At 45.3% G+C, this 12,013-nt stretch overlaps 1 protein-coding gene across 1 annotated transcript in view; it reads left to right on the top strand.

Moving 5' to 3' along the window:
* The first annotated feature begins 432 nt into the window (after positions 1 to 432).
* LOC119440538 (acetylcholinesterase) overlaps positions 433 to 12,013 on the top strand; it is a 42,691-nt gene continuing 31,110 nt past the window's right edge. The window contains exons 1-4 of the mRNA XM_049661058.1: positions 433 to 516; positions 4,530 to 4,888; positions 5,572 to 5,773; positions 8,069 to 8,318. Of these exons, the coding sequence (XP_049517015.1) occupies positions 433 to 516; positions 4,530 to 4,888; positions 5,572 to 5,773; positions 8,069 to 8,318 (895 nt within the window). The remainder of the gene's footprint in view (positions 517 to 4,529; positions 4,889 to 5,571; positions 5,774 to 8,068; positions 8,319 to 12,013) is intronic.

A 12,013-nucleotide genomic window follows, 5' to 3' on the forward strand; every position in this document is an offset into this window, starting at 1 on the left:
CGAGCATCTAGGGCATCGGGCGCAGAACCACGGTGGCTGTTGGGTGAACTAGCGATCACCAAAGAATTGGATTGAAAAACGTTAATTGTAAAGAAAGGTCACCAAAGAGGCTTCGCTGTACCACTGAACACAGAGAGCTCGCGCTCAACAATAAGATTCTGTTTAGGTTGTCACAACAAGCTGCTCCTTGCACGATCTGGAAGTTCACTCAAGATGCCGAAAACTTTTCAAAAGCCTATTATACGCCTCGTACTCTCTAGCGGCTTTCCGTACGACCCTTGAAAGATGAAGTAGAAGTTGAAGAATGGTGAAAGATGAAGAAGAAGTTGTCAGCGCGGTGATACCTCGAGTAGCTAGTGGAGCCATTTTACTTTGGAGAAACTAAAGAAAGCATTTCCATCGCTGTCGCAGAATCAAGGGCATGTTGGAATCATGAGTAATGAAGATCAGGAGTACCACGATGTTCCACGCTACTTCGACGAAAAGTTTTCTGTTACGTCCATGGATAATCTTCTGGTGAGCGACGCACGTTTACTTACTGAATGCAGTGGTGACCACTAAGATTACGGCACAGTTTAGAATAACGTGACCGTGGAAATGGTTAATGTATAGCTAGTAATTTGCTGATAGAAATGGAGCAGGACAGAAAAGCTGGATAAGGCGACGCGAGTGTTTGTTTTCCGCTTCTCAATCAAGTTAAATCTCACATGAACAGCAGCAAAGCGTGGTCAAAGCTTGGGAGCATCGTATTAACCAAGTCCACACATGTCACTGTCATTATGGCTTTGTCTCCGCGCGCTACTCTTTCTGTGAAAGAGCTACAATGGTTCAATTGAATGCAAGTATCGCTCGTCTTTTTTCGACAGAGTTCTTAGAGTTCATCCCTTGCGCAAGCGTTTCAGCCTTAATATACTGGCAAGTGTACACCCATCATAGCTAAATTATGAATACAAGCTATTTTATTAGCCATGAAATATCATTAATAGCTGCGAACGAACAGGGCCGCGATTTTGTAGCGATGCCTTATGACTTAGTCTCATCATCCACCGCTCACGGCCGGCTGATCCCGTTGATAACGCGAGCGGACCGTCGATCCGAGCACTGATAAAGCGCGATAAGCGCGGAAAGGCATTATTACCGGAAAGGCATCGCTACAAAATACCGGCCCTGAATGCACGACAAACGAAAGAGAAAGGAACATATTTTCTTTATTTCACTGAATAATGTCTTGTATTTCTAGCACTTTATTCATTGTACCGCACATCACACCTTGCATTATGGGAGATGTGCTCTTGAGAGCATCTGAATTTCAAAATATAGTGCAATATTATTCACAAATTCCAGGCATGGCCTTGTCCAGGGAACACGCACACGAAACGCTGGCGTAAAAAATTGTGGATCATCATGTCTGTCTCCTGGCACAAAAAAGGAAACATTTTGTAGTTCGTACTTTTTCAAATCGATGATTGCTCAAGTTGTTCATGAATGGTTTTCTGCTACGGTGTTCCGATTTATACAGTAGGGTGTACACAGTGTGTATAATTATATTATGTTTTGTTTGTACAATTATGAAGCACAAGTATTATCAATAAATCGAAGACTCGGTTGGTTTAAGTGAATCGGCACCGCAAAGGTGGGAACATGGTTCTGCATTTATGGTTGCTTCTAACGTTCGCACCATTCCTGAAAGGAAATTTTGTGATAATCATTAGGAGGAAAATAGATGGGGAAAATTGTGTATTTGATAAGTAAACGCTAGCGAATCACGTGGCGTTTGGCTTGCCGAGCTTCGTTACCATTATCCCATGTCTGCCATTATCCCATGTCTGCCAAGAACGAAGTCTCGCTCGTTATACGAAGGGATCCTGATCTCGATATGCAAAAGAGGGATTGTTGATTAGTTGTCATAACAGTCGAATCGTAATGCGTACCCAAAGGGGAGACTTTTATCTGACCTTAACCAGAGATATTAATACCGGTGATGTCTAAAATTACTTCCCTGTACAAATCGCTCATATACAATTGTGTGGGCACGCACTGAAAAGGACAGTAGCAGCTGTCAGAATGAGTACTCATAACGCGCAAGTGTTTAGCAGACAGAGGCGTTACATACGTAACGCCCCTTTCGTTCACTTCACAAGAGTAAATCCTGATTTATAAAAGAATCCTCTTGGGAACTGTGGGAGTAGGATGGTTTTTCTCTTTAATCGTGCTTGCAAACAAATGTAATAAGCTTCTGCGCTAATCAGGGAGTACATTCCATATTACGTCTTTACGTGAACGCTACATTTAGCTACTCGAAGAAGCCTAACTTTCTTATCTTTGTCGAACAAGTTGACTTAGTTGCTGGGCGATTCCCAAATACAAGGTCTGCAGAGCTCAAAAGCAAGAGAAGTATAGTTAGTGCATTTGTCGTGCACCGTTATTATTCAATTTTATTGAGCTGCTCCACTTCCTTTATTCTTGTTCACTTATCTTCGCCGGTCCACCATTTCTGGACGTGTATTGCACATTACATCCCGGTCGTACGTTTTAAGGTGATACGTCTACGATCTTCTATAGACGAGGCACAAGGAAGAGCAGGTACAGCACAGTGTTCCTGCCAACTTGCGTTTCCTTCCATTTCACATGCTACGCGTTTAATCGGAGGAAAACCTACGGGACTTCGTATTTTAGTTCCGTTGCACAGCATTCCGACGCTTTCAACGCCATACTTTTCCTCCGCGAAGCATGCACACCGTGGCGCGTCTTATCACAGCTGCTTTAACGCTGCCACGCATATCGCTTCCGCGCTTGCGACGCCTGGCTTTAGCCCTCCGCAAGTCACACGAAAAGTCAAGCATCTCATTGCCTCGTCGAAATTCCGCCGAGCTGGATAACATTCTCCTGCTATTGAACAATGTCACCATTACTGTTGGAAGTGTCATGGTGCAGCAGTCAGAAAACCTGCTCCGCAACTCAATAATCACACGTTTCAACCGAGCCGAAACTAAGAGGTCTCTCTGATTTGGCTGCAGTTTGTGCACTACTTCAAAGAGTGCAGCATTCTTGTCCACGATATTACAGTGCAGCTCACGCCGCCTCCTCCGGGCTCTTCAAGTTTTATTTCGTTCGAGGTCAGTTTAACACGAGGCCCCGACTCTCTTGCACTCGCTGCTTTAGAGGTACGGGTATCGTGCAAGCTCACGGTATACAAGACAACACGGCGCAGTGCAAGCTTTATTCGTGGTACGCGGTCGCAAACTTCTTCCGCTTTGTTAAGGAAAGTCACTACACAGCTTGCATAAGGAGTCAGGTTCGATGACTGAATCCATGGTTTCAAGAAAACGTTTGTAAACTCATGTAACGCGCTAAATTGTTTTCGATGGTAGAGTTATCTCTCGAAACGCGTTTTCTCAAAAACAAAATGGTATTCACGACCCGTTGCCATGACATAATACTACCACGACGTCGACTATTTCGATAACGAAAAGAAAATACCCTTTCTCTGCAGTAAGGTAGAAGAAAGATTGGCGAGTTGGAAAGGATGCATACTCCTCTGCTACGTGCGAATTCGTCGAAAAGGCTTAACCGCCCGCAGCACACACCAGAGATCGCTCGTCACGGCATTTTTCTCCTCGATTTGCAAGGGGAAGGGGAAGGAGTCGCGCGGGCGCTGCGCTGCGCTAACACGACGTAAACTCGCGCGGCACCGCGCGCCGGAGCTCGTGATAACTGGTTCAGAAAGGGCAGCCAAATCTTAGAGACTTAACAACTTCTGGTAAGACGAAGCTGTTACTTCGTCATGTTTTATTCTTTTCTTTCTTTGGAACTCCCTCGGTTCCCCTGATTCTTCTCGCTAATTGCATCGCGAGGACCTCGAAATTACGAGGCCGCGCATTTGGCACTATTGAGGCCGTGAAATTGCGTACGAGGGTTTATTGGCCACTTGCCTGCTCCTAAAGGCACGTACTATATATATACGTGACGCCTTCGGTTAGAAATAGAGATTCCGCATCCGCGCTCTTGGTTGTGAGTGGCATTTCAAAGAGCCTCGAGCGGCCAGTTGCGCGGCAATTTTGCGTGTATTTGCTTTCACGCTCGGAAAAACACTTTTATGTGCACGTATGTAGCACGTACTGAGCTACAGAAAGCTGTGTCGGGAGTTTTTTCATGTTGCTCTACAATTTTCTGATTCTCACGGTAACAATAAGGACAGTACTCGAGTTAGATAATGAATTACGATAGGTGATGAAATCTCATTAACGAAAAAGTTACTGGCGGCTACTGCACTGTATACTCGAAACAATATGCCCCAGGTTTTCATCGAGTAGCGCAGTTGCTCGTTTTTTTTTAATCTTAGGGCATGATAGTAGGGGCACCCTGCCTTATATATATATATATATATATATATATATATATATATATATATATATCTCGGAAAGTGTGGGAAGGACCCTAAGAATGCTAACGCAAACTTAAATTTGTCAATTTTCCCCGATTACGCGTGGCGCAATGCAACGCAATTCTTCGTGCTGGGTGCCTCGCAGCCACACTCGAGCGTGCTCACGCACGACTCGTGGAAGACGGCGGCCGACGGCAGCAGCAGCACCGTGCCTATTACGGCCCAGGCCGGTTCGACGTCACCGCGTGGCGGCACGTCCCCCGCCACGCGTCACTATTCGCAATGGACCCTCGAACAGCGCCAAGGAGACGACGAGGAGATGCCGTCGCGACACAGTCAGCTGGGCTCGTCCGAGATGCTCCAGCAGTGCCTGGGCCGGCACACGCTGCAGTTTGACCGCGGATCCCAGGAGAGCACGTGGAGCTGCCTGCTCCTCTACTGTTTCTTCTGCGCCGTTGTCCTTGCCATCGTGGCCTTGCTCATAATCGGCGGCAAAGCTGGGGGGTCAGTATTCTTCGCTCGATATGGTGCGCATAGGTGCAGGGCATCCTCTCTATCGCCCCGCGAGCATACATAGCCTGCCAGAAATGAGTCCTTGTCACTGCTTTACAGAAATGTAATGGGTGAAATTTGGGTAATCTAATGTTCTATTGGTGATTATAGCGCAAGATTTTCATGTTCGTCAGTAGTATGAATATACTAAATCAGCAAAAATATGGTCAGGGGCCGAATTCGCAGTTATTCGGCCGTGAGGGCTGTTTGCCATTGGCCGGCCGCAGTCGCTAATGTCACGTGCAGAATCAGAATTGACACTTTTTTTTTTCTTACGAACAATCTCTTCTACTGTCAGAGCTTTTTTGTGCTAATACCGGCCCAGGGGCCGAATTCCGAACGCTTTCGTACGTAAGTGGTATTTTCCATTGAGCGGCCGCTTCTGCTTAATGTGCCCAACATCATGTAGGTTGGAATCTGCTCTTACAAACTCGACTGTGCGAACCTTTCCGCGAATTCGAGCACAGTGTTTAACGTAATTTCTATATTTAATGAACGATGATTGTTGCTGAAACACGCCGTACGCGGCATAGTACAATGATAATCAGGTATTTTCTGCTACCGTGAGTCACGCGGAATAAATGTTTGACCCGTGCTTTCCTAATGCATTGTCGGCTGTGTATGCCTCCGTGCAGGGCCGTGAGTGTGATGACACCCTGGGGAAGGTACTGGGGCGAGCGCCTGCATGTTCAAGGCCGGGAAGTGTTCAGCTTCCGAGCTGTGCCATTCGCGGAGTCTCCGACGGGTATTCGAAGGTTTGCCCCACCTGTTCCGCTTCGGGAGACCGGCAAACCACAGAGCACGCAGGCACCCGTTTGCCCACAGCTACAGCCGCCCGTAAGTACGGGGCACACACCAACGTTCTGGTGACAGCGCTCGTTAAGCAAAGTTACATTGCAGAGAAGCGTTCAATATTTTTTCACTGTCTCGCTCTTGAACAACGATGTTCAAGTGGTAGGACGTACTTGTAGGTAATATACGCATGTGATCTATTTTATTGGAACCAAACGTTTTAGAACTAGGATTTAGGTGGTGCGATGAAGCTTCCAGCGCTCCTTGCGCACCCAGTTTTGGTATCGGACTAAATAAGGCGAATTTTTGTCGACGAATATCTTAACAATGGCCGGTGTTTTTAAAAACCGCATAAATTGCGTTTTCCTCCTGCGGCGTCTTCCTCCAAACCTATCTTAGCTGTTTTGACGTCAATAGCAAAAAATAAAAAAAGATACGTAACTAACCAATCTTAGTTAATTAGCAGACGGACGGCGATGACTTTTTGACCATCCTGTGTCCGCAGTGCTGAAAGATCGAGTAGTGAAGAAAGCGTTATCGCGTACGCTAAATCATATTTTATTTAAGTATGTTGCCATTTTATAGATGGCGTTAAAATCAGGCCTTAAAAAGCGACATTTAAAAATTGTAAGTAGGACACGGCAAAGTCACAACATAGCAACACACAACACTTTCAGATACATACACATCCTATACACACATCGCAGAACACACGGTTATATTGGGCTGATTAAATTTACACTATACAAACAATTTGACAAATTGAAGAGACGCACATGCGCTAGTGAAAAATGGCGGTGACCTTCGCGCAAAGTCTCTTGCATTGCATTGAGAGCGTGTTTTATCAGGACGTGCAAAAAATAAAAAGGAAAAAAGAAAAGATCAAGCGGAACTGCACTTTGTCATGTAATACAATGTGCAACACTCGACCTTTATCTCCGCTTGTCGGAAAGCATCAATTTAGCGATAATGTCTTCATATTTATTTTTTTATGTTTTTGACCAGAGTGATACAGTGTTCGGGGGTCCAGTTGCGCGATCGATTTCCAGAGCGACAATATGGATAGCACTGCTTGGCGTTCCTAGTACCCCCTTTCAGTGACTGCGTCCGAGTGCCTTTCATGAAGATTTCGTGCATTTGTGCTGGTGCGCAGACGACCGCTGCTCTAATTATTACCGGGGGAATGAGCTGTATTGACGCGCTGTTTTTAGCTGACTTGTAGTACAACTTTCAGGACGAGACTGGCACTTCACTCTGTCACTTCAGCTAATTTGTCAAATGCACACACAGTTGGGTTATTTTCATAAAAGTAAACATATCTTTTCGATCCATATGGTTGAAGTGTCCCACAAATACCCTCCAGATGGCAGAACATCAAAACGTTACAAATGTGATGTCATCCAGGTACACCAGCGCTGCCATTTCAAACAAGGCTTTTGCGCCCCGGCTCATAACGCTCAGGCCTTGTGCCTTCTATAAGAAGTGTGTAGAACGTCCGGGTTTATAGTCATAATTAATAATGACAGATAGCCTTTGGGACATGTGCTTCGCGGAATACCAGGTTGTTACCACACGATCGCGTTTGTGGGAAAGTGCTTTTGCATACTGAAAATGCAAATTCTTGCACCTATAGCAATAACTGGCGCAAAACACTTATGTTAGACAGTGCATAGCCTCACTGTCATTCTTAGCTAAACTCGTTCCAAGAGCAGCGATGTTTTATGATGCCAGCTTCGACCTAGGCTATTTTGTCAGATTTAAATGCATGATGTTTACCGTTCCGTGATGTAAAGCACATGATGCCTGCAGTTTAACAGATGGCGGAGCTTGCGAAATTTGTGCACGTGCATATTATCCGGTGCTCAGATTGTAATATGTAGAGAAATCACCCGATGTGAGACAGAATCACGTCGTGCCGAAAATAAGCTGCATATCCGCATCACATTTAGTTTTAGCAGGTGCTACATACACTGTGTGCATACTGCATCGCCAATGAATCAGTGCTAAACCTGTGGGAAGTACTGGAAAGTTGGTGAGGTGGCATTATTGCTTGAGTGTAATAAATAAAAGGACAAGACGATGACAAAGGAAGATGAAACAATGTGTAGAAGTGACCGGTTAGGGAAATTACAATCGTTCACGTACCAAACGATGCGCGCGACCTGTCAGTGGAATTAAACAGTGCCGGATCAGCACATTGTATTGTGTGTTCTTTCTGCGCGATCATCGCGTGCGCGGAACTGCATCACTGAAATTCATGTCATAATTAAATGCCTACTACGCATTTTGGTCTTCGGTTTCGAGCATGCTTTGCGGCAGATTTCTCGGCGCCAAATGCAGATTCCCTCGCTGGAATTCACCAGGATGAGCGAGAACTGCCTACACGCCAACGTATGGACGCCCTCGTTGGGATTCCCTCACAGACCCGTGCTGGTGGTTTTCCACGGCCTGCACTTTGAGTACGGTGGCAACCAGCCGCGACTCTTAGACGGCGGGCTTCTGGCTGCCCGAGAAAACCTGGTGGTCGTGGTACCCAACTACAGGCTCGGCATCTTCGGCTTCTTCTCCGACAACACGACCGACGCGCCCGGTAAACACAACCTGGCACCAGCTTTCGACCTGAAGCTGCTGGAAATTAGATAACGGAAGCAGGGTCGTCCGTGTCTAGTTGCTTGGGACACGCTTGCGTCATAGCGTGTTTAGCTTAATGTTAATGGTGATTGTAAAACAGCGCTCATAAAAAAAAGACGAGGACAAAAAAATGTAGACGTGAATGCTATTAATTTTTTACCGGAAGCGCATGTTGTCATTGGGCCAGCAGGTATCAGAAAGATGTGAGAGCTAGTGAAGCTATTTTCGACCAGAGACTGCACGAGTTTACAGTGATTTCAAATATTATTGCAATTTTCTTCTTGCATAATTGCATCCACAACGACATCTGCTTACTGCAGCTTCCATGAAGGAAGCAATGAACTATGAGGAAGCGTTTCGTAACAAAAATGAATCCAAGAACATCGGCCCCACACATGATCATGTCGCGGTAAGCTCGTCTTCCATCGCCGCGCTAGCCACGTTCAACACACGCTCTATTTCTTCTGTTGATCCCGCTGTCGATCCCGACAGCGGGATCAACAGCAACTTTCAGCTGCCACACCGTCGCGTTGTAACGAAGATATAAATTTATACGTTGCAATAGGTGACTGAAGTTCCACAAGCATGTCGGATAGCGGTTAGCAAAGCACCTTAACAAGTGCGCCTCGAAAACCTACCGGGAGCCAAGCATACTGAACCGAGTCCGTCATGCGCAGGGTCACGTGTTCGGCCGGTGTTTGCAAGGGAAAAGGCGGATGGGGTTGCTTCACAGAGAGTTCACTTGCGAAGGCTGTTGCGTCACGTAATACTCCATCCCAGATTACGTTCTTCTTCAATGACAGGTCTTTCGTCTACATTTCGCCAAGAATATTCCTCCTAGATATTTATTTTCTATTCCTCAAGAGAAGTCTGCGGCCGCACTTTTTGATCCCTCTCCGTCTCGTGTCTGCTTCAGCAGTCGTGAAACATGGTAGTGTTTCTAAGACATTGAGGTCAAACGGAACCTATATATGGTGAATAACGCAATGGTTGTGGCTACCTGCTCGCACCACGATGATGACCATCTAGTGCTCGCGAGCTTGCAGGCCTGTATTAATGCGTCGCCACTGAGCTGTCAGGATACCAAGCACCGAATTTGAGACTCCGCTCAAATTGTACTCTTGAAGTGCGTTCTAAAGTCGCTGAGGTTAAGCCTAAAAAAGAAAGAAAGATAAACGGACGCTCAAAAAAGGCACACAGCTCTACACCTGATAGTACATTTATCGTTAATAAAATATTAAGACATCTGTGTGAACTGACTTGGTGGAAAAAGTTGAAAGAAACAAAAATGCGCCTTTATATAGTCTTACTTCGTGGTATACTGTTCGGCGGCAACTGTCTTGAGAAGCAGACTAACTCCTTGACTGATAGCACGAAAAGCGACATAGCTGCAGTTCCAGCGCTCTCGTGCGTTATATAGGCCGTTTATATAGTATTTGTTGCATACTCGTATACTCATTAAGGAGTGGTCAAATTTGCAATCAGCGCATAGAATTTCATATTTGTAGCAATGGGTTTCGAGGCTGCATTGCACTGCTCTGTGCCGGAGGGTCATATGACCATTTTAACACCCATGGAGCGCTTGCCCTAGAGGTTATTTCAGCTGCTTAATTTGAGCGCAGCCTGCTTGCTTTAACTGCAAGACATTTGCAAGCAGCAGCCTAATGATTCATTCAAGATGCACTGAATTTAAACGCTAATCAATAGCGACATAGGTACAAAACTTCAACAACATACCGTCACATATTGAGGGCTACTCAAAGATGGCAGCTTGAAGCAGTTTGTCGCACGCTAATTGTACTGTAGCGGAAGAATACGTGGCACAAAAAGTGGTGCGATGAGGCGAGATGTTTTGTTTCATCATGCGAATTTTCTGGTCGTGCGTTGTAAGCTTTTCGCGCAACACTTCAATTAGGCCGAGTTCGCTGATGAAGGGCAAGACAGGCTACTGTTCGCTCCTCTGTTTTAGGTATTACAAGACGTCTCGCACACCTTTTTTTCTTCAGCTTAAAAAATAGCATGAAAACATAGAATTCATTATATAGAAGACATTTCTTTTACCATATCATCTACATTCATTCGAACATCTGTATAGAACTGTTTACTGATGCTGCGTATGACGTATGAGCGTTGTAGCTGCAGTTTTCAGGCGTGACCTGATTGTCTGGAATGTGCTCTTACGGCCAATCCTATTCGAACGCATTTTTAATTTTTACGATGTAGTTGCCACACGAGCATTGTTCACCACATATTCCCATTTCGTCTGATTCGGTTGTTTCACTAGTTATTTTTCTTTCATCTCATTTCAAAAACAATACGTGATGACGGTAATACTCAACGCATTCGTTACATATAGCTAGACGGAGGTCATTTTGGCAATAGAAATTTGTACGCGCGCAGGCCATGTATATCAACCAAAGTTCATAAAGAAAGACGCAAACGAAGGTACTTTCCGCGTCTGAAATTCCAAAGGGTGGTCATGACCAGCAGAGTGGACAACAAGGGGAACGGTCCTCGACCATCTGCGCACACTAGAGGCCCCCATCATGCCAACCATGGAATTTCTGACGTATGTGTACTGTGGTGTGCGTCGCAGAGTATGTACGCCTAAATCGTTACCATTGTGAAAATCTGTCTCTAGCAGTGTTAATTACATAACGATGAAGTGTGTCCGATTAAAGACACTGACTGTCTGGGCACAGCTGGCACATTTTGCTGCAGCCGTAACTGAGCATGCGTCGCATTTTATCTGTACTCCGGTACAGGACAATATATGTTGAAGGAAGGAAGGGTCGTTGTCTAAACCGACCACCTAATTGATGGCGCTCGTTTTTGTTCATTCTGTGTTGAGTCGTTGTTTCGAAGTGCGCTGCCATATTCCTCCCTGATGGCGAACGGAGACGTTTTGCATGCGTCTACAGTGCCAGTAAATTTCGAACATTTTTTTTTTTCGATGGCCATTAAGAGCCCCAGAATATTGAATAGGGTGCTAATTAGCACAGTCTTTATCAAACAAGACGAAGCCATCAAAAGCTTGGGTGTTTCTGAGTCCTCACTGTTACATACCACGCCCGTCAAATTCTTGTTAGTAGAATCCTCTTGAAGGTGAAGTCTAGCTTAACAGGTACTGATGGTCTAGTTCGTAATTCATTATTTAGTCAACCAGCGCACTTTATAAATACGGACATGTGGAAGAGAATCGACAAGTTGAAAAACACGTATTTGAGATGCCCCTTAGTTGCATTTTCTGAAAAAGCGCGCCGCTACCTTGGAATTTCATTGCATTTTGAGCACACCCAGTGATGGTCATCTTTGTCTAATTTGTTGTTTTGTTTCCTAGCCACGTAGCCGCAACAGCACATGCGCTTACTTAAAGCGTGTCTTTCAATAATAAACCAACAGAGACAGTTGAGCGCCTCCATGTATGTCTTCATTTTCTTTTTTCTCCTTTCTTTGTGTTAACTTTTTTTTTCAGATGTGCTGCCTAACTAATCATGATGTCTAGTGTTTTCCTCCCTCTTGAGAACTATCTGATTGTGTGGGTGCAACAGAACGCTCACTAATCGTTTCGGTACCAGCCGCGCTGATACGCACAGTGGCTTCGTTTCTTATGACAAAGTCTGCACCCTTCTGCAGAAATACTTCTTGCATATT

Source organism: Dermacentor silvarum, chromosome 1 (assembly GCF_013339745.2).
Source record: "Dermacentor silvarum isolate Dsil-2018 chromosome 1, BIME_Dsil_1.4, whole genome shotgun sequence".
Classification (NCBI taxonomy): Eukaryota; Metazoa; Arthropoda; class Arachnida; order Ixodida; family Ixodidae; genus Dermacentor; species Dermacentor silvarum.